The sequence below is a fragment of the Oratosquilla oratoria genome, chromosome 34 (genome assembly GCF_046742065.1).
Source record: "Oratosquilla oratoria isolate Oo_2021 chromosome 34, ASM4674206v1, whole genome shotgun sequence".
NCBI classification, from domain to species: domain Eukaryota; kingdom Metazoa; phylum Arthropoda; class Malacostraca; order Stomatopoda; family Squillidae; genus Oratosquilla; species Oratosquilla oratoria.
The window spans coordinates 41,457,790-41,482,114 of NC_134810.1; the positions used below are offsets into that span (position 1 = coordinate 41,457,790).

The 24,325-nt window shown below is 38.3% G+C and overlaps 1 protein-coding gene across 2 annotated transcripts in view; it reads left to right on the forward strand.

Moving 5' to 3' along the window:
* LOC143018230 (uncharacterized) overlaps positions 1–23,728 on the forward strand; it is a 542,359-nt gene extending 518,631 nt beyond the window's left edge. For both annotated transcript variants that reach the window (XM_076173475.1, XM_076173476.1), the window contains one exon: positions 14,467–23,728. In XM_076173475.1, coding sequence (XP_076029590.1) covers positions 14,467–14,560 — 94 coding nt within the window. In that variant the 3' untranslated portion in view covers positions 14,561–23,728. The remainder of the gene's footprint in view (positions 1–14,466) is intronic.
* Positions 23,729–24,325: the final 597 nt, after the last annotated feature.

The window sequence follows — 24,325 nt, forward strand, 5'->3', positions numbered from 1 at the left end:
CGTATCACTAGGTGGTACGCAAAGATGATACGATACGTGGAAATGCAACAAGTGTGAACCCGGCTTCTTTACTGACACCCCAACGTACCAAGTCACTCACCATTCTTTTATGATCAGAGATTAATTTCCACAAAAAATGAATAAAATAAATAAATAAATAAATAAATAAAAAGATGAAGAAAAATGTTGTTCACTTTTGAATTCTACTGTACCTCTTTTCTGGTACACTATCTAAATATACATACCTTATGATTTCTGTGAGTCCACGCCTTCGGTGGGATTTTGTCACCAAGGATAGAAGCAGTGGTTATTGATGACAAAATACCACCTTTCCACGTTTACCCAACATTTCCGTAACCCTCCCCCGTCTCCTCTTCTCTTACTTATCTCTCTCTCCCTTCTTTGCCTTCTTCCCTTCGTCACCCCCTTCTTTCTCAGTTTAACCTGCCATTCCTTTTGTTTATTTGTTCATTTCTCTCTCTTTTTCTGTGTTTATCTCTCCTCTCCTTCCACATTCCTATTTCCCTCCACTCCTCACTACACCTTTACGCTTCTGCCCCCCCCCCCCGCCATCCCAGCCTCCGGCCGCCAGCTAATGATGCTGTTGTCATAATTAACTTTTCCCGTCGTAATGAGACCCTGAGTGGAGGGAAGCAACAGGCTTGTGGAGGATGTGGAGTCAATGTGGAGGGGAGCAACAAGCAAGTGGGCGAAGTGCTGGTTGAGGCAGGTCCCCATGGCCATACTTGTGAAATATTAAGTAACTAATTACACATTACAAATAATTCACCCCTTCATACAGTAGTGTTCATGCAAGAGTTATAGTTACGCACAAGATTGTACATGTAGGTCGGTACGCGCCTACGGATTGGTCGAGGTTGTCTAATGTCGTTTCCCTTTGTGCAATCTTGCTCATCCACAAGCATCGGAACTCTGCCCGGTCTGTCAAATGTCGGCGGCGTGTGCAGGGCCGAGCCTCAAGGAAAACAAACCAAAAATAAAAGAAAACGGTGGATCAAGAAGTTAGCGTGTTTTTGCAGAAAGTTAAGAGAATTGGTCCAAGCTACGTCAAAGATGGAATCTGCTTTTAATCCAAACACATTAGGAATGGTCACGCGAATTGCATTGTCCAATAGGTCACATAAAGAATCGTTACCCCAGACTTCGACAGAGTGACAATTCTTCATGTGGGCTATCCTAGGGGGACAATTCTTCATGTGGGCCATCCTGGGTTTACGATTCTTCGGTTGTAAGTTGGTGACAATAAGCATAACCCTCATTCAACCTAACCTAACGTAACCTAATCTTTATTCCACTGTTGATATTCGGCATACTGGAGTAACAGTTCTTCAGGTGGGATCTCATGGGGTGACGATTCTTCATGTGGGCGTTCTGGGGCGACAATTCTTCATGTGACCGGAAACTTTGGGGCGACAATTCTTCATGTGACCGGAAACTTTAAGCAATAATTAGACAGAAACAAGCGTAAGAGCCTCAGTGTTCAAATTGTCAGTGTTTTCAATCCGAATGGAGTTGTTACAGTTTGAGCGGATTTGATTATTTTTCCAAGTGCATTGCCATATATAAAAGTGAGTGTAAATTTTGGGTGCGGGGTGTTTACCACCAGCCAGATAGATCGCCTGGAAATAACCGAGATGAAGTATGCGAGTCGACAAACGCAGCGAAAGAAAACGGAAACACTTCGGGATAAACGAGTACAAGAGCTCAAACTCACAGAAAACACAAGATGAACCAAAACAATAAAGTCTTCGGGCACTTGCGAAGAGAGCTGTCAGGGCAACAGCGTCTTTCGAAAGTTCGGCGACACCGTTTTGTGTCAGAGGTAAAACACGACCTACAACAACTTGGACGTTTTTCCCTTCTGTGTGAAAGGCGCCTCATTACCAGCGGGAGGCTTGGCATCCCTAGCTACAGAAGCGACGTTTGCTCCAAGTTACAAGAGCCAGAAGGGGAAGAAGAGGAGGGCTGGAGGAAGATGTTGGACTGAGTACCCGAACCCTGGTTGTGGGGGATGAATCAGATGAGAGGTATGATGGAAAACATGTTGGATTGGATGTTAATGGATGGGACTCTATCTCATATATATTATAATTTTCTAATTTATCGTCCCCCCACCCCCCATTTTCTTCTGCTATCACCACTTAATTTAACTTTTTATAGTTCACATTTCAAAATCTGTACTCACCATTTCCCAATTGGATATCAACATTGATAAATATGTTGCGTGTGTTTCTGTGCGCGCGCGCTTATCTAATTGTAAAACTTAGACCCACTCTCAGAGAAAGATAGGCTGAAATACAGAGTACACCGTATATTTCGACCACTGACTGTGATCCTCTTCAACAGGTACAAACATAGAATAGGAAGACAAGAACATACATACAGAGGGAAATATGTATGTGCCTGCTGAAGAAGATCACAGTCAGTGGTCACTGGCGGATCCAGCGGGGGGGGGGGAGAGCAGAGGGGCTGAAGCCCCCCCCAAATTTTTGCCTTTAACATCCCATTGTCAGAGAACTATTTGCTCGATTTTTTTTAAACCGACCCTCCTTTTAATATATATCTAACGTATTTCGGATTTAATTGACACTGTATAAAGGCCGAACCGGACCTGTAAATATTCATATGACAGCGTCATGGTGGTGTTGGAGCGCAATTGGCTTTCGTCGGTTTCAGTTAGAACATCATACGATGGCGTCACGATGACAATGAATGCTGATTGGTCGAGGTGATCTCGTACGACGCTGTAGCTCAACGCTGGGAAAGAGGGATGGAAAAACTTGAAGTGGTAGTTTTATTTTTTTTGACATACTTGTATTCTACTTTTCAGCAAGAGCCATGTATGTGCGTGTGTATAATTTTTTTTACCATTGCAATCTAATTTATTGGCCATTTCCTCAATATACCTTTGCAAATAGCTTCAAAATACTTCTAAAATTGTTCACGTTTCAAATCCCCGAGCTGATTCGGGTCGTTTCGCTCGCTATCGCTCGCTTCCCATTCATACATAGTTCAGCCCCCCCCCCCCCAATTATTTTCTGGATCCGCCACTGAGTGGTCGAAATATACGGTTTACTCTGTATCTCACTTTTTCTCCGAGAGTGGGTTTAAGTTTGATTTTACTCATGTGCTACTACATACGTCATTTTATTTACCTATTTGTAGTTATCCAATTGTGAAAAGAATTATTCTCAGGAGGTCCCGTCTCTGTCTCCATCGGTCAAACTTGGCTTTAATTCATCTTGTTTTCGATTGGACCATCTCCTCGTCAAGGCTGTTCCACAATCCGATGTGTGGGCATTTGATAGTGTGTGTGTTTGTGCGTGTGTGCGTGCGTGTGCACGTGCAAACGCGCACATGCGTTGGCGTGCGAGTTCATATACGCGCTCGCTTGTGTGTGTGTGTGTGTGTGTGTGTGTGTGTGTTTACTTAGTTGTATTTTACGGGAAGAGAGCTATGCTCGTAGTGACCCGTTTTTGTATCTTTCCGCATCCAGTTTGTTCTTAAAGTCATGTATAGTTTTAGCACTCACTGTTTCCTCATTCAGTTTGTTCCAGATATCCATCACTGTCTGGGAAGCTATTCTTTTTCAGATCTCTTCTGTGACTGTCCTTCTTAAGTTTCTTCTCGTCCTCTTGTTTTTCTTCTGTCCCACTTTAGTAGTCATCTGTGTGTGTGTGTGTATGTGTGTGTGTGTGTGTGTGCACGCGTGCACGTGCCAAGTCCCGAAGTTGTCAAAATCGCTGGCGTTGTTTACAAACTAACCGACACCGATCGATGATGTCTTAAGAAGAAGGTGCTCCTTTCACAACCTCCCCCTGCCGTCGGTGTTTTTGTTCAGAATGTCACACATTCTCCGCATTGCACTCCTGGTGGGGAGGGAGGTGGGGCGGGCTAGGATCTCATTTGCTTAGTACAGATCTGTGTACAAAGAATGGACGGACCAACAAACATGGCGAAGCATTTCAAAAGTGGTTATAGATCACCAAGTGGCGCGAAGACCAGCGGAGTAAAGAGTTATTAGTAACCTTAAAATACGTTTTTGTATTTCAGAGGACAGAAGTTGTACCCCACAAGCCGTTTTGTAATAGGAAATTCGAATATAAAAGTTAAACCCTTGTACTATGATGATGTCTTACAGCGCAAAATATTATAAAGGGCTAAAAACAAGAAAAATATTGTTACCTTCTTTGCTGAATTTTTAACTACCGTGCATTTCTGTCTGGCTGAAGGTGTGCGGCGCACAACTAGCACACCCTGAATATACGCCCCTTGTTCTCAGCTATAGAACAGAATCCTGAGAGTAATCGTGTACAACTGAAGTCGTTTGGTGCGTAGGGCTTGGGGGAGGGGAAGGGCCCTCTCGGTTGAATAAAATCGTCTGGAGGCAGTAAGAATAAGTCTTAAGAGGTTGTCATCAGTGATTATGATTCAGTTGTACGTCACAGAGTCCCTTGTTAAGGGCCCAGGGACGCTGTCTTATGAAAATAATAATAATTTTGGCGCTTGGGGACAGTTGTTTAGGGTGAATGATGCCCTTCCAGGACTCGAACCCACGCTCTTGAGTGGTACATGCATTCCCAAAGACCACCCCCCCCACACACACACGATGGCGCGGTGGTAGAGTTCCCGGCTGCCACTACGGCGGTCCGGGTTTGAATCCCGTCCAGGGCTGAAATAATTTCAGTATCGCTGCCAGTCGTTACTTCAACTCTCGTGGGCGGGGAGTTAAGGGTGTGTGTGCGTGCGTGTAAGGTCACAACATTACCCATAGATCGTTCATATATGAGGTCTGAGATCTCTTCCGTGAGGGAAATAGTTGTCGATCATGAATCCAACACGTGATACAAGACCATGGTGAATGGTGAATCACACACACACACACACACGCACGCACGCACATACCTTATCACCCAAAACCCATTTGTCACCCCAATCTTACCTCATGGATGGGGGGGGGGGGATCCAGTTCACTGAAGACTGCAGACACGCGTAGAGGCAGTCCTTGATTCCCAACCTAAATAAGTTATCACACTGGGCTATTTTTCCTCCGACATCCTACCTCCAACCTCCATTTGATTAACTAGAATATGACTTCGCTTACATATATTTAAAAAAATTTAAGGAGATTTCACTAGTACATCTAACATTCGTATAGGTCGACAGTGTCCTATTTCATCATAACTTTGCTATATGTGACGGAAAGGTAATTTGATATTTGGAGATTTGAGCAATAAGATATTGTATCCGAAGTCGTTTCTACTCAAACTCTCAACCGTGGAAGCCCGGTGTGATAACCCATTAACGCAAGCTGAAGTCTGTTATTTATATTCAAATTAAGCTGTCATCGCCATTCGCTTCTTGCCCTGCTTATATGCACCAAAAGTATGTGGATCATTTATATTGAAATCAAGCTCCGCTTTTTCGTTCACGTGTTGACCTCTGATTGGTCAATTCGTCTTGTGACGACTTGCCTAAGTCAGCCACACTGCACAAAGTGACCAATTAGGAGCCAGTGTGTGTGTGGTGGGCGGGGACTAATTTGAATATCGACGATGAATATATTTTAGTAATTTATAGTTTATGTGAGTGGTTTTAAGTTCAGGGGCGTCCGTAGGAATTTTTGTAAGTGGAGAAGGGGGGGGGGAGCAGGAATTTTTATAGTAGGGACAAGATTAAGGATATTTTACATATATGTTTAATGGTGTAAGGTTATGTCAAGATACTTCAAATTGGTCGCATAGGCATATATTTACATTACTTGAGTTACATTTTGGCTCTCATCCATCATACACTGATGTGCTATCACTTAAAAACCTAACGAACTTTTACGTAACGGCCGGCGAAGTTTCAAACACACACTGGATCACCCACCTACCATCTCCCACCCCTCCGGACCTCCATGAAAGTGTTCATTTCTGGGGTGAATCCATGGACACACCTTTGCAATCTAAAACACTCCACTAACGCGTCTTGGTATAATTTGTTTACGGGATGCCATGAAAGAGGTTGGATTTGTTAGGATCTTGGAGATATGTGAGAGGATGTACCTCTGTCGTAAGCGATTGGTTGGTGAGTCGTGGTAGAGCAGGGAAGAATCTATTAATACCTTCCGTGCAAATTGGGAGAACCCTCGACTTCATTCTCATGACTGATGTGTAGAGGTTGGTAGGTTTGTTTTCTTTTCAATTTTAGGTATTTATCTAATTCTTTATATTTGTTCTACAGTTCATTGTAAAGATGTAAACATCTACTGATGCACACGATATATTCCTTCCCACTTACTCGTCCAATCTAACGGAGAAATCACACAGAATTTCTCAGAAAAACTCACGCGCTCTTCACACAGATGATTTCGATTAAAAGGAGGAAGACGATCCGTGTTTGGGGACGCGAATGCAAACATTGCTGTTGTCGATGTTTAAGGGGTTATCACACTGGGCTATTTTTTCTCCCACATCCTGGCTCCAACCTCCATTCAAATAACTAGAATATGACCTCGCTTACAGAAATCTAGACTTCTATAAGAAAATTTCAACAGCATGTTTAAAATTGGTGTAGGTTTACAATCCCTTAGTTCATCATTTAGCTTTGCTATGGCAGATAATAATTTGATATTTGAAGATTTGAAGATTTGAAAAATGAAATATCGTAACCGAAGTCGTTTCTACCCAAACGAATTCTCAACGGTCAGCGCTGGTGAATGAAGCCCGTGGAAGAGAATCTTCGACCCACACTTCTTCTGGCCAACGCAAGACAATTTTATTAAGCAGAGGTGGGAAAGGTTCGAAACAAGATTCCATTTTCTTTATAAATTCGCCTGACGTCAATGATTTTTTCTTTAGTTCGTCAGATTTGAAAGGCGAGAGGGAATGCAAAAGATTACGAATAAGAACAGACCAGATGGTTTTTGATCATCTTCCTCGAACAGGGAACCAGAAACGATTCTTAATCAAGGAGCAAGTCAATCCTTCGCTTAATGCGAACGTAAATAATATATAGATATATATATATATCACTATATTTATATATATATATATATATATATATATATCGATCTCTGTATTTATATATATATATATACATATATATATATATATATATATATATATATGTATATATATATATATACATATATATACATATATATATATATACGTTTGTATGTATATAAATAGAGAGAGAGAGAGAGAGAGAGAGAGAGAGAGAGAACTTTCGAGAAGAACAAATGCGTGGAGAGACAAGATATAGTTTGTGGAAGAAGAACAGCAAATACTGAAATACCCTTCGTATGTATTTATATGTATATATATATATATATATATATATATATATATATATATATATATATATATATACATACATATATATATATGTATGTATATATATATATATATATATATATATATATATATATATATATATGTATACACACACACACACACACTAGCCAAATTACCCGCGCCTGCGGGCAAATGATCATTTTAATTTTGATAGAATTCGTGGAGAAACGTTACACGTATTAACTCAGTGGAAAAGGTAACAAAAATAAAATGTCAAGACAGTAAGAAAAAATCAGTTTGAGGAGGGAGATACCCTTTGGTAATAAAATATACTTACCCAAGTAGCCTGGGTTATGGTGAATATATATGGTTTTGGGGGGGGGAGTTCGTGAACAAACAGACAGACAGACAGAGGCTACTACTTTATCATAGTAGATATAAATAAAAGAAAGTTAACCAAGTACCTTGGGTTATAAGGTTTCAGAATATATATATTGTTATAGGGGTCTATCTGCAAAAACTTAGGAGTTCGTGAATAATCCCTAACCTAACCATACCTCACCTAACTTTAACACATAACCATAACAGATTTTTTTTAATGAAATAAAGTTATCCAAGTACCTGGAGTGATAGAGTACTAGAATACATATGGTTATGGGGATCAATCTCCAAAACTCTAGTTCTTGAACTGACAGACAGACAAATGAAAGATAGTAAGCCAAGTACTTTGGGTTATAAGGTTCCAGAATGTATATATATATATATATATATATATATATATATATATATATATATATATATAATAGTTATAGGGGTCTATCTACAAAGACCTAGGAGTTCGTGAATGATCTCTAACCTAACCATACCCCACCTAACCTTAACCCTAACAATTTTTTTTTTTAAATGAAATATAGATATCGAAGTAATAACAAATATTTAATAATTTGGTAAAATTATACAATCATTTTACATTTACATTCGTTTTCCTTACAAAAGCTATCATAGTTTGTGGCAACATTAATTTCACAAATATAAATAATATGAACACAAACAATGCTTTGTTTAATCAGAGTAATTTTTGTCACAAATGCCAATCGTATTAAGGGGAGACTACAGTTTTGGCGTGTTACCCCACCATACCCCTTTAACCCTTACCCCTAGCCAAAATATTTTTTCTAATTAAATATAGTTATCCAAGTACCTGGAGTGATAGGGTATCAGAATATATATGGTTATGGGGGTCTATCTCCAAAACCCTAGGAGTTCGTGAACAAACAGACAGACAGAAGCTACTACTTTATTATAGTATATATATATATATATATATATATATATATATATATATATATATAAAAAGACAAAATTTGTCTCATTCATTTGTGTGTACTTGACGGTAATCATCAATGTTGTTGCTGCAAGCGGAAAAACTTCAAGCATACGATAAACATGTCAGGAGGCGGAGAAGTATATTAAAGTCGGTGACGAGCGTGACTTCGCCTGTGCAGTAGTGCACTGGGACTTCAGACTTAAAGTCGTCAGGACGCTTTTGCACCATGATGATAATTATAATAGTAATCATTATAATAATAATAATAATAATAATAATAATAATAATAACTGTGATGAGTCGTCGTAGATCACTGAAACATTGTATGAGGACAATTTTCCCACTATTGCGAAAATAAAGTATAATATCTTGTAATCGATTATTTCCTATGGGGAAATGACATCAAAATGTACAATTCACGTGTGTGTGTATTCACCATGGTCTTGGATCACGTGTTGGACTCGTGATCGACAGCTATTTCCCTCCCGGAATAGAGCTCAGAGCTTATGTATGGCCGATCTATGAGTATTGCTGTGACCTTACACGCACGCACACATCCAGCTCCCCGCCCACGAGAGTTGGAGTAACGACTCGCAGCGCAGCGATAGTGAAACTATTTCAGTCCTGGTACGGGATTCGAACCTGGGCCGCCATAGTGGCAGCCGGGAACTCTACCACTGCGCCATTGAGTCGTGTGTGTATGTAATATTTCCTCGAGCGTCTGCATTCGTAGTCGCTGGCGCGTGATGACCGATGCTGCAGAATGCACTCCTCTTTAGTATCGTAGACAAGATCAGATTTAATTATTGTACCCACTCTTGTATTCATCACTGTATCGACCAAACTGTTGACCTTTCCGCCCGATACATCTGTGTCCAATTGCATTGACATTTTCAATTTTTTCGAAACGGAAAATAGTAAAGATGCCTTGCCAAATGTGTGACGGCTCAGAGGGAAATCTTCTGTAAATTAATTATCATTAAAGGAGAGAAGAACTTCTTGGTTCCTTGATGAACCTTTGCCAGAGGGATGATTTGCAAACGACACCTTGAAACTTTTCGATAACAAAGGGGATGCTATGCAATGAATAAAATCATCTGACGGCAGATAGATTAAAGGAAGAAGTGGGGCCTAGTGTGGAACATATAAAGCGATGAAATCCTACTCACATCTCTGAAATTAATAGAATATGGCGTAGACGAGAACAAGAATAATGTCGTCACTGGGCTTTGTCGGATTTATCAATAGTCAAGTCCCTTCAAGACAAATAAAACCCGAATTTGGAAAAAAAAAACTGCCAGAACACAGTCACTGGGCACAATTTTGTATCACTAGAAATGAAGTACCACTTAAAGAAATTTACGGATTTTATATAGAGATGAATTTATATTGGGTTTATTTCTAGTGGAAAGAGTGTTTGTTGTTAGGTGAACAGCTTATCCCATTGTGCAATCGATAATGGTTTTTTTTTCCCCGAGTAGTTGAATGCCGTCCGTTATTCGTCTGTGAAACCCTGCCATTTAGTAGTTGTCGAAAGTACCTGACTACTATGTCACTTTGTTCCGTTACACGTTTGTCTTTCTGTCTGTCTGTAATTTGTCACGCGCTTTTGTCCTCGCTTGCTTTGACCATAACTATACTATGGTACCTTATAAAGATGCTTTCAAGGATGATCCCCGTCAATTATCTTAGTCCTAAGTCAAAAGTCAAGACCAAGGCTATCGAAAATATAAACAATATATTTATGGCTATAACTTTAGTTTTAACTGCGCTATTGACATTCTCTCGCTCATTGTGATTCGTTATTGAATCATCTTTCATGGCTCTAGTTTTTCATTCTTCCTACGCTTTCATCAGAATTATTGTCACCTGTGATGCACATACAGAAAATTGCTTTGAGATCATTTCCACATCAGTCTCTATATTTTCCACGTCCAGCCTTTATGCCGTAGGGTCAAACCTTTCTCTTCTTTTCTCATTCCTACCCCGTCTCTTCTCATTCTCTCTGTATGTGACTTTGTGATTAGAGTGGCTGTCCAAATCAAACTGGGATAGGTAAGGAAAATTGGGAATGGGGCAAGCATATGGAGGAAAAAAAAAAAAAAAACACATTATCACTACCCTGCTGAGGTGTGGACAGGTGGAGGAGCGTGAATGAGACAAACAGGAAAAAAAATGTGAATCGTTGATGGCTGGAAGGGAGAGACCCGAAAAAAGATGAAGATAAATTGTTAGGGAGTGTTTGGTAAAGAAAAGAAAAGAAAAAAATACCATTGGATGGATTGCAGAGATGACACATGGCATAGAGGGAGTGTAGGAAGGAGAGGAGTGTTGTATTCCTTACCTAACAACTCACCACCAGAGCTTCTGTCCTTGGTGTGAATAAAGGTGACGGCATACTAGGCATTTCTCGCGAGCATGCTACTTGCTTTCGCTACATCGTCTGAGTAGAGACGACTTCGGGTACGATTTTTTGTTCATATATCCAAATGTCAAATTACTCTTGCGTCGGATAGTGAGAAGCTGAATGACGAGCCAAGAGAAGTTAAACCTAAATTACGAATGTTGGACACATTGTCGAGATATTCTTACAGAAGTTTAGACTATTGTAACCGAAGTTGTTTTTATTCCAACCAAGTAGCAAAACCAAATAGCTACATATCACGTGATTATTAAGGTGTGTGTGAGGGACAACAAAAAGCAATAACCAGCGTTTCTATCCTCGGGAGATTTAAGGAAGGAAAAATCATAAAGGAGAAATACATACATATACCAAAGGTTTTTCCCCCCTTACAAGTGAGGTATCCAGAAAACAAAGGCATAAAATCCACTCGCACCCATTTCATCCCCACATACTCCACTCCCATTCACCCCCTTCCCTCCCACTTATCTTGGCTCCTCCTGGATGACTAGTTATCCCTGCATCTCGCCCAGTGCCCTGGGACAGAAGCATTGTCGTAGGACACACCACACCCACAACAAGGCCGCTTCATTAAATCGGCGACCCCCCTCTCATCCCCCTCATGCAGAAAAAGAGAAGACGGGGAAAAATCACTTTGGGCTGAGTAATTTTTTTCATATATACTCCCACCCACTCCCTTTCATGCATCACAGCGTCATCCATACACAACCGTTCTCTATTCACCCCTATCTTCTGTCTTCTCCCAATAACACCATTGCTCAAACACTTTGTGTATTTATCTGTATATCCCAAATTCTTGTATTACTTCTTATCTTCCTTGAACATTAACATCGTTGTGGTCAGTGATTGGTAGCTGAACCGAGCATTTCTTGCAAGATGATTGAAGGAAATATACAATCTCTTAGATGTCCATCGTGCGCACGCACTCACGCATATTAGCTACAGGATATCATATCACGACCTCTCCAGAAAACTCCGCGGGACCACCTATTGTGTCGGACCTCACTCGCGGTCATTCGGCCGAGCGCGAAAGGACACCTGCAGCGGCCATTGACAACTGCAAGTCGTCATCTGACCGATATCATTTTCTATGTGTTTCCATTGCTTGTATATATATATATATATATATATATATATATATATATATATATATATATAGTATATATATATATATATATATATATATATATATATATATATATATATATATATAAAACCTATACATGAATACTGAATGTCCATACTCAGTTCATGTATTGTACATTGTAGTAGATTGAGCAGTAGATAGTACATAATAAATTGTATATAACTCTTTAATTTGGCAACAGGCACCATTTTAATTTGTAAATAGAAAAATAATGTAAATTTATTTGTAATCTACATTGGGTTTGGAAGCGTTGAGACAAACGAAGTTATGGTTTGTTTTCTTTAATCTCTCCATCTAGACTGGTGTACATCTCAAATCATCTCACAAGGAAACCACTGGCGGTTGCCAATGGTGCTATTTACATACAAATTGAAATGGTAGCTGTTGCCAAATTAAAAAGTTATATACAATTTATTCTGTACTATCTACTGCCTAATATACTTCTGCAATGCGCAATACATGAACTGAGTATGGTCATATGCATAGGATATACACTCATACCTAGATTTAACGGACCTCACTTTAACGGATTTCGGATGCAACGGACAAAATCTGTAGCTTCCGGATCGTCCGGAGCGACCGGACGCGGTCCGATGTTTCCGCAGTTGACCGCCAGATGACCTATGGTCGCTTTGTTTACAACTGTGCCGGAACACGTGGAGCTGTTTGGTCCGTGTTTTTCGACCTTTTTGGCCCTGTTTTGTGTGTTGTTTGTGAAATAATTCAACAGTTTTTTTTTTTAACCATGGCACCTGTACATCCTGTAGAAAAGAGGAAAAGAGTCAATTTAACAGTATCACAGAAGCTTGAGTTGATTAAAAAGTTGGAAAGTGGAGTGTCGGTGAAGCAGGTGTGTGATGAATATGGAGTAAAGAAACAAACTGTGTCTGATATTCGTAAACAAAAGGAACAACTTCCCCAATATTCGCTGAAGTATTCGGTTGATGAAAATTTTGGACTTGGTACTCTTGGGGTGAAAATTTTGGGCCAGATCCCAGGTATTTACACTAACAGATTGGATAGTGTGCTTAAGTAAAAGTACCGTACTGTATTCATTCCTCATTTTTTCGTAACGTAATCGTTGAAATACAGTAGTATCGGAAACTTCGGACAATCGGGTATATCGGACCGGTGTTCCCCCCTTTTAGTCCGTTAAATCGAGGCATGAGTGTATATACAAGCAATGGAAATACAGACAATTATATCGGTCGTATGATGACTTGCAGTTGGCAATGGCCGATGCAGGTATCCTTTCGCGCTCGGTCCAATGACCGCAAGTAAGGTCCGACACAATACGTGGTCCCCCGGGAGTTTTCTGGAGAGGTCGTGATCTGACATCTCACGCTAATGTGCGTGCGTGAGTGCATGTGCAAGCTGGACATCTAAGGGATTAAATATTCCTTCAGTCATCTTGCAGAACAGAGAAAATAAACAGATAAATAAACAAGTAGATGAAAAATAGATAAATGGATAATGATAAATAATCAACAAAAATAACAATTATTCATAAATAAATAAATAGATGAAAATAAACATAGATAATAAAAACTGAATGAATAATAATATAAAAAATGCAAGCATTACTGTGTGTTTCTTACGTGCTTATGTATTGAATCTTAAGACTTCGAACTGTACTACATTGCACCGCCTCTGAAGGAAGTTTATTCCATTCATTTACTACACAGTTGGCAAAGTTGTTTCTACCCACTTCCAAATTAAATCTACTTCCTGACAATTTGATAGACAATTCCTTGTCTGATTCTCATTCAGTGTGAATATTTCATCACTTATGTTATCAAATCCCTTTAGAATCTTAAAGACTCATATCAAATAACCCCTGAGTTCTGGATAGCAGAGTCATCTCCCAGGTACCCATTTTCAGAACCCAACACCCTTACATCAATCTGGAGGGCCCCATGGAGGTGACACTCATTATCTGGACTTGGCCCAAGATTTCTTTTTCTGTCAGCTTTAACTGTACCTCTTTTATCTGTTTCACATAGAAGCAATCTCATATACTAATGCAACACGGACAATAGTCCAAAGTTTCTTCCCAGAGAAATCTATGGGAGGACCTAAAGACCATTCCCAGTCACTATGGGGCTTCAGGTTTCCAGTCAGTGAAACTTGAGACAACAATTATTATTACATCTTGTAAGAGATGAATTTAACTATTGATCAGTGGTATGCTTTTTTTTTTCTATGAAATTTTCTAAATTGCACTTCATTTATTGTCATATCTACAATTATGTAATTTCCTTTTCAGGGTTTGTGAGGATGATGGTGCTGGGGATGTAAGATATAACCGACTATGGAAACAACCACACAAGCACAAGGTGGACAACACAACTAAACTGTGACGTTAGTATAGCACTCATGAGTGTGCAGACTCTCATGAGTGTACGGTAAAAGAAATGTCATTCAAAGGTGGCATTAGTCAGTGACCTCAGCCTGTAGGATTTTGAGGCATCATGTAGTTTGATATGTTGTGTTTAGTCATACTGCATAATGTTGGAAGAAATCTGTGAAATATGAGGAATTTTTCTAATAGTTTTAACAAACTTTGGAAAGACATACTATTGTCTTCATGGTCTTTATTCTTGTAATGAAAGACTGAAACTGACCAGAGGAATTATGGTTACAGGGTTGCCTTCTGTTTTTTTCACTTCAATATTTTGGTGCAAGATATTCACATTTTGGGCATTCATTGAGTGCTAGTGTGAGCTTTTTAACATCTTTACATTTTGCTACTTAGTAGTAACAGATGTCATCCTATTGGCCCTAAGATGGGAATAAGAATTTTTTTGGGTAGAAGTCATGTTATGTACATGTCTGCTCAGGGGGAATGAAGGATTCTTCCTTAGGTTTATATGATGACAATCAAAACTTGTATATAATGACTTCTGGAAAGGTCATTGTCTTTTTTATCTTTTTCTTTTTTCTTTTACAAAGATATTATGTAAAAACTTGATTTGATGGAAATCACATGAATTATATTAGTATAGGGTATTCCTTCACCATTTGTAAACTGTAATCCTTGTAAAATTTTCCCAAAGTTTTTAAAAGCCTTGAATCTTTACTGAAATCATATGGAGTCAAAGCACAGATGAACTGAATCACAAAATAATAGGCTTTTCTAAGGATATTGATCTTCAGTTTTTCTTCAATTCAGCATTTAACCTGTGATGTCTTGAATCATCAATATCCATATTACATTTTCTTCAATTGACAACTGTATTTCTTGCATCAAGCAACCGGGAATCCAGTTTTGATGTTTTGAACTATAATTTTTCACTGAACTTTGGAAAATACAGAGTTTATGCACAATATTTTAGTTCTTGCTTTTACTTTTTATGATTTTAGGGCTTATTGTATACTGCAGTGACTCAGCTGTTTCTACATAATTCAGAAGAGTTGGGTAATACTATCTGTGAAGCTCTTGGCACTAAGCACTCCACTTCATCACACTTTTCAGATGGTACACAAATTCTAGATAGATGACTATGTAAATCTTTTTATTACTATCGTTTGTTCATACAATACATATTGAGAACCTTAATATATGAAATTATGGCACATTTTATTTATGGTCATTCATGAGAAGTGAGAGAAATTAATTGTGTCAAGAATGTGTCCAGAAATTACTGTATCTCAACATCATTTTTGGTATCAAACAGTCCATCAGTTTGTGATTTCAGATGTCTAATGATTTTTTTTTTTTAGCCCATACACTACATACAATCACAGGTTTACTTCTTATTTCTGTAAAGCAACTGTTATTTACTAATGGAAATATGCTCACCATTCATCAGATTTGAATATGTTACTGTTGATATTGCAAAGTGAAGTGCAATGAATGAATATTACTGTGGAAAATCACATTGCTGTGTATCACTGTATTGTCAACAATCTGATTTTATCTGTAAAGTCTGTTTACCTTTGCTTGTTGATGAAATAAACCACATGTGCTACCTATAAGCCTTACTATAGCTAGATTCCCCCATCATGCACCCATTTATATTACCCCAATTGTCATTGCTGTCTAAACAAATTATATGCTGTAAAACCCTTTGTGATTCATAATTTGTCACATGTAAAACAACGACCCACTTTATCCCCTCATTCCATGTACAGTAATTTAAAACTTTACATATCTAGCTGTTATATGGAATGGTGTGTTATTAGAAGCCGATACTTTGAAGGGAAAAAATATTCATGAATAAACACAATGGTGTCTGATCATTCATGGAATTATTTTTTATTTTATATTACTGTCACACATGAATAGGTGGCATACTACATTATGTTATAGATATTTTTGTGAGATTATCTTCAAATTTAAAGATTATATCTCATACAACAGACGTCATTCAGGCATAATCAGAGCCCATTAACATGGTTATACCTACATGATCAGTAAACATGGCCTCTGTGAAAAAACAGAACAGTCATGTACATTTTCATTGTTGTGGTGGTTACACAGGATTTCTTATGCCAATTCTGGTCATACATCATGATAAAAGGATCTCAGTGATTGATAACAAAACTCTGAACCTCTACTTCAAACCTAACTAGAGTTGACACACAACTTTATCCGTGTAAAAATATAAAATTTAGTTAGATATCTGAGCTCACAATAAAGTTCCTGAAAATAGTTCTGGGAGCAGAGACAGTTAAGAAAGCAGTTTTCTTTTTGTTGCTATCTATCATCCCTATCAGTGATGACCTTCAATCATACCAAGTAATGCCAAATAACATACCACATTACTCATCTACTTATGATACACTAGTCTGTTATGATATCAAAGCACTTTAACTTGCCACTCAAATGTATTGTTCCCTGATTGGATAGTATGATATTAGCCTCACCATAGGTAAACTTTAGTCTTTCAGTTGCACCTAATTTGAAGACATGGAAACCAGTGTGGGTTAAGGCAGGATAAATGTGTTGAGCTGTTTTGATTTTATCATATAGACTCCAGTAACTTATCACTGCTTGATGTCACCAATCTTTTTTAGCGACTTTTCTAAACAGATGTTTGGTTTACATGTTCAGCTGAACCCAGCAAAATTTATATCATTATAGTTCTCTGATACTGATACAGGTTGAAGATTTGTTGTTGTTGTTAAAAGTGTAAGTAAAACTCAGATTCAGTCAATAAACATTTAGAAGTTTTAAGATTATGTGATACATGATTACTGATATACTGTTTTAGCATGCTGATCAACTTTTGACTTCAACTGTTCCTCCTTTCTGCCACCTTCTTCAATCCCTCCTTTGCCATCCCTGTGACTCTCCTTTTTCAATGTCATTTTAGTGTTATGTGGTTTTTGATTTATAACATTGGAATTTCATTACTTTGAATTTGTTTTGAGTGCTTTAATAGATTTCTCATATTTCTTATTAATTTTCTTAGGACATGCATATACCAAGGGCCCCTTCCCCCATACAAGGGAAGTAGCCAAAGTCCATTCCCACTCATTTCATCCTCACATACTCCACTCCCATTCACCACCCCTCCCTCCCTCTTTTCTTGGCTCCTCCTGGATGATGGGTCATCCCTGCATCTCACCTGCTGCCCTGGGTCAGAAGCAATGCAGCAAGACTCAGCACATCAACAGCAAGGCCACTTCATTTAATTGGTGACCCCCACTCTGTCCCCTCATGCAGATAAAGAGAGGACAAGGAGAAATCCCTTCAGGCTGTATCAAAATATGATTCACACATACTCCCTCATCCCCCCATCACCTTCCCAATTCTATGCATCACAGCATCATCCATACACAACCATTCTCCACTCACCCCTATCATCTGTATTATCCCTTCCTTCCTCAACAGACATTCCCTTCTTTCCTAATGCCCCTTTTACCCATCCATCCATCTCATCCTTGGTTGCCCCCTCATGTTCACCCTCTCCACCTCTGTCTTCCACACCTCTTTTACTAATCTTTCTTCACTCATTCTTTCCATGTGTCCAAGCCATCCCAATACTCTTTCATCAACCCTATCTCCCAACTCCCTTTCCACCCCCACTCTCCTCCTCACCTCCTTGTTTCTCATTCTATCCAACCTAGTAACCCCTTTCCATACTTCTGAGGCATTTCATCTCAAACACATTTAAACTCTTCCTCTCTTATGTTCCATGTTTCTACCCCATACAGTGCTGCTGGCACAATCACCCCTTCATACAATATCCTCTTAGCATCCATTCCCAAATGTCTATTTCTTATTACACTTTTTAATCCCCCAAGGCATTTACCTGCTTCTCTCAATCAACATTCTACCTCCACCTCCACTCCTCCCTTTCTCATTACATTCCACCCCAAGTATCTAAAACTATCCACTTCCTCCAGTCTTTCTCCCTTAATACTCATTTCCAATTTACTGCTGCCCTCTCCCTTTGTATATCTGATCACCTTTTACCCACATTTATCTTTAATTTCTTTCACACACCTTCCCAAACTCTGTCACTAACTTCCTGAATCCCTCCTCTGATCCTACTACAAGTGCAGTGTCGTCAGCAAACAATGACTGGCTTATCTCCCATTTTTCTCCATTTTCTTTAACCATCTCCAATCCCTGTCCCATTATCCTTGCATTTACCTCTTGCACCACCCCATCCGTGTATAAATTGAATAGCCAAGGTGACATGACACATCCCTGGCAAACTCCCGCCTTTACTTCAAACCACTCACTCCATATGTAATTCTTACACAAGCTCTACTACTCTTGTAAAAACTCTTGTGTAGACTTGTGTTGTTCTACATTAGTTTGGAGGTGTTGAGATAAAAGCATCGCTTAGGTTCTTTTTATTGGTAAGTCTTGACAGTAGCATAGTCAAACCTCAACTGTCTCTTGCCACTTAGGGTGCAACAAAGAGAATTAGTGCTGGTTGCCAACACAGTTATAATTACATAAACTCATTATGACTAGATTTACGTGTGAGCACCCAGTATAACATATAGATGCATATATCCAGGAAGAAAATACATATATACTAAAAGAAACATTATCCTATTAACATAATGAATAATTTGTCATAAGGTAACATGGTATGACAAGTGGTTTTGACAGTTGAATCTGAGGTCAAGCCAAACTGACTGCATGTCAGGTGAGACAACGGGTGGTCCATTGAAGCTTGCTGATACCACTGGATCTGACGTTGTGTAGCTAATGCATGCACACACTAGTACGGAATGAATCGTGATAATCTACAGGCATTTCTTGCAACAGATGCTCAGCACTGCTACCATTTGCTGACCACAGCAAGCTTAATGTCCAAAGATAAAGATATAATAATTTGACTATAAGATAAATGTACATGGATTTTGAGTAATTTCATTACAGGAATCTACTGCTGTTTAAAATAATATCTACTGTGTGAGCACCCAGTATAATATGTATATAGATACATATGTACAGGAAAAAAATACATATATACAGAAAGAAACATCCTATAAACGTAATGAACAATTTGCCATAAAGTAACATTGTTTGGTTGACTCCCCGGTCAGGATGTAGGTGGTTTTGACAGTTGAATCTGAGGTCAAGCCAAACTGACTGGAGGTTGGGTCAGACAGTGGGTGGTCCATCGAAGCTTGCTAATACTACCAGATCTGACATTGTGTAGCTAATGCATGCATGTGCATGTGTGCACAATAGTATAGAATGAATCAATGACAATCCACAGGCATTTCTTTCAACACTTGACAGCTCTTAACAGCATTCCTCTTAACCCATATATGTACAATACCTCCCACAGTGCCTTCCTGTCTACACTGTCATAATCTTTTTCCAAATCCATAAAGCCCTCAAAAATCTGATCTACACAACCCTTACCTGTCCTAAAACCACACTGCTATTCACCAATTATTCCCTCAGTTCCTCTCCTAATCCTCTTAATCAAAACCCTCCCATAAGCCTTCCCAATTACACTTAACAAACTGACTCCTCTGAAACTACTACACTCACACCTATCCCCTTTTCCCTTGTAAAGTGGAACTATACAGGCACTCCTCCAGTCCTCTGGCACTCAACTCTTTTAGACAAACATTAAACAACCTCACCAGCCAGTCCACCATCAATGTACCTCCCTTTTTTAGACACTATTCATGACACTCATCTAACCCAGGTGCCTTACCTGCTCTCATAATTTTAATAACTGTTTTCACCTCATCTTTCCTTATTTCTCCTCCATTTTCCTCATTCATCACTCATTTTCTTAGCATTCCCCACTGCAACTTCCTTTCCCACACTATCCTACTTCACATTTATTAACTCCTTAAAATACTCTGCCCATCTTCCTCTACCACCATCTCTTCCATTTGCACCTTTTACCTTTTCTTCTCTGCAGTACTTGATTCGCCTCTCCTTCCTCTCCTAATTTCCTTCCAAAACATCTTTTTATTTTCTTTATAATATCAGAAATCTAACCCTAAATGTGTCAAAAAATGCTTTTTAGTCTTCTCATGAACTATTTGTTGTTTTTTTTCTTGTATTTGTTGGCCTGGCTATAAAGTGTTCTATAACCCATGTTACATTGTGCCTGTTAGCCATTAGGGTGCTTGTAGTACCTTATTTTAAAATGATTGTTAGGTTTGTCCTGAAAAGTATAAGTTATCATGAAGTACTCAGTGACCCTGTGTTGAAAAAGTGTATCAGTATTCAGTAATTTTTAGCCTCAGTGGACTGAAACTTAAGTGTATATTATTACTGGTGTCTGGGAAAAGCCCCTCCTATTTGTGGTTCTAGTAACTATATGAATCATGTAATTACTGTAATAGTTTTGGTTTTGAGCTAAGACAAAATTGATACTCCCCATCTCCCTTGATATATAAGAGTCTTACAATGGAAAGTATATTCAATATAAAAACCTTCAGTTTGTCAACATTATACAGTTCAGCACAGATTATGACATATTCATCTATAATGACTCAAATACCTCACTCATCTCATTTCCATATTTGGATGAGTAAATTCATTATTGTTGTAACATTTAAGAAATACATTCCTTATATAAAGGTTGGCAATATCCATCAGGCCAATGAAGATTTTATGAGAAGCCTCTACATTGTAAATTTTGGGAATGGTGCTGTTTTATAAAATTTCATGGTTGTTAAGTAGAAATACCAACTTTATACACTCCACCATTTTTCTGTGACTTTCTTTCCATTTTTCTAAATAATCAGAATCAACTTGATGATGTGCCTAAAGAAAATAGGAATTAAAAGTTCCACTTACTGGTATTGTAATACTGTGACCAAGTCATAGTTCATGTAGATTTACAATTTCCCAATATTCAGTGAGATTGACTGTATTTTTTCTTATACCTGAAAATTATGTTTTGTAGACTGGCCTGATTTTTAGTTTGATAACATGACAAAGGTACAGCCACTGATGTTGTGAATGTTAGCATCAGCTGGACTTTGTCTTCATGGTAAATACTGAGTAGAGAATTGTAAACTAAAGAAGAAGAAAAATGCAGCACTGCCAAAGAAAACTTATAGTTTTTTACCTTGTATACAAGGGATTTGTAGTAGTATACCATGGTGTTAAAGAAGTTATTTTGAATGGTCTAGCTCTCTTTTAAAGATCCAGTTATGGCATCCAACATGTAAAGTCAATAATGAGAGGTTAAAGGTGTCATTAACACAAACAGTGAATGGCAAACTGGTTACCCAGTTGTCCATAGTGTCTGATGCTAAAATAAGACATAATTTGTAAAGCCTCCCAAGAAGCTTCCATCTTGATACTTATAGTCGTAAATTGCAAATTACATCTGTCTCTAAAAAAAAAATGCAAAGAATGATTAATTTCTTTGCATGCAGTGTTATCACGGCACCAACATGAAAGTTCAGGACATAAGTATTGTACTCATATACATAGAAACACTGTTCGAACCATAATCTTGGTTGTATTATTAGAACAGATGCAACACTTAAGCTAATACAAGAGATCAAGATATGGTATTACGATCATCAATTTGCTCTTGCATTCAACATGATATTACTGGTACGTGTGATACTACAGTACTATATATTCTTTCTTTTCCTACAGTCCAGAGGAATGAGATGAAGTATTACAGAAATAGTGCAAAGCACTAACAAATCAACTAGAAATTGCTAATTGGGACAATTTCATACATCATAGAAACAGAAAATATTGAAAAAATTATATACATCTCACCTCTGCATTTTATAAAAGGTGACAAAATGAGGTGGAATGAGGAGACTACAAACCCCTTCTTTTCATATTTCCCTCCCATTTAGAGTTGAGGCAAAAAGTGTACTTTGGCTCCGCTACTCCCCTTCTAAAGGGTGTTAAGGCCTTTGTATATGTGTGTGTGTATATACATCTTACAAGAAAATATTTTCTATTTCTGAATAATTTGAGTTAAAACTGTTTGTATATCCAGAACCTCCTTTGGTAAAAAAGAAAAAGAAAATAAAGAACAAAGTAGGTTAATCAGAATTTAGATATGCAAGATATGTTTCTAGAATAAAGTGTGAAAGTGTCACTGTTGAAATCTAGCTGTTATAACTTGAAAGAATAATGCTTATCTACTTAAACAAAAAAGTGCTATTCATTTGTGAACAATAAGTTGTTAAAGACATGAGTTATGCTATGGTGATTCTATGAACCTGATATACTGTATGATAAAGTATCATGTTGGTTTATTGAACTCAGCATTGGTAATTTGAAATGTAACAAGATGAAGTAAATCTGTGAATGTTGCAAAATGTAGGACAATAGGTTGAGTGATTCAACCACTGATTGATTCAGTTTATACAGATATGTGACAGAATATTCAAGTGTAACAAGTGAAATAGATGAGATTATAATACGTTGCAGTACTTCTGAAATTAGTAACTTGTTTCACACAAGAAAATAAAAAGGAGACTGGAAGCCTTATCTAGTACTGAATGATGTGATCTAGCCTCTTGGAGTGCCAGTGTAACATAAATACTGACTTAACATTTATTCTATGAAAACTGCAGTTTTACAGTTTGCCCATAAGTCCCTGAGTGACTTCTGTGCCTGCCCAGTGGCCATAGCCACCTTGGAGCTGTGGGTCTCCTACAAGAAGGACCTAGGGCAATGAATTGATAGATGAATTGCAGTTAGTTTGTGAATCACAACTGTGGATGCCAAAAATGGTACAAAACAAGAAACTTGTTTTCACTGTTGGATAAACATTGAACTCCAGAGTTTATGGGCTCAACTACAATGTAACAACAATGTTGCATGCAGTTTTGTTCATCATGTTTCCTGGTCAGCTCTGAACTTGGACTATAAAAGCACAAACCTCGCAAAGTCAAGCACTCATTGACTTGGTGAAAACACAATTTTACAGTGCAAAAAGATGAACAATCCAGTTGTCAGAGGTGCTTCATGAAAAAGGGAGCTAAAATATATATGAACAAGGAAAGTGTTAATTGTTGAAATATAAATTGTAAACCCATCATTTACTTTGTATGTGTCTATAGAAAACTAAAACTTAAACATGGTTTCCATTCTGCAACAGAACTTGTTGATATATATTGAGGATTCCTACATGTAGAAATGACCAATCTGGAGTGTACAGTTGACTTAACAAGTATCCCCTGGTTTAGACTTATGAAGGCTACTGTAACACAGTTCAATGGTTAAGATTTTTTTTCTAAATACATGATGTATTATACAATAATTATCTTGAATTTATTTGCTATAAATTTATGAATAAAAAGAAAAGATGTGTGTTGTTGTCCTTAGTTCACCTGACAAGGTTCCCAAAGGTTTTGTATACATCAAAGATTCTCTTTCTCTTATTATGAAAGTGGCCAGGTCATCACACACATCCACATAAAAAAACAAATAATACCCATTTAACCACCCTTTCTATACCAGTGCCCAGAAGATGAGGATCACCTTACCCTCTTTATATGACAGGAGTTGAGAGCAGTGCAGCAAGGCATAACTTTCACAACAGGGCCTGACAGTTGAAGCTGGGTTATCACTGCTGCTTCACCATAACGACTCGGTGGCACAGTTGGTAGAACGCTGAGCTGCCGCGAAAGTGGCCCGCAGCTCCTGGTTCGAATCCTGCCCAGGGCTGAAATTATTTCGGTACTGCTGCGCTTTGGGT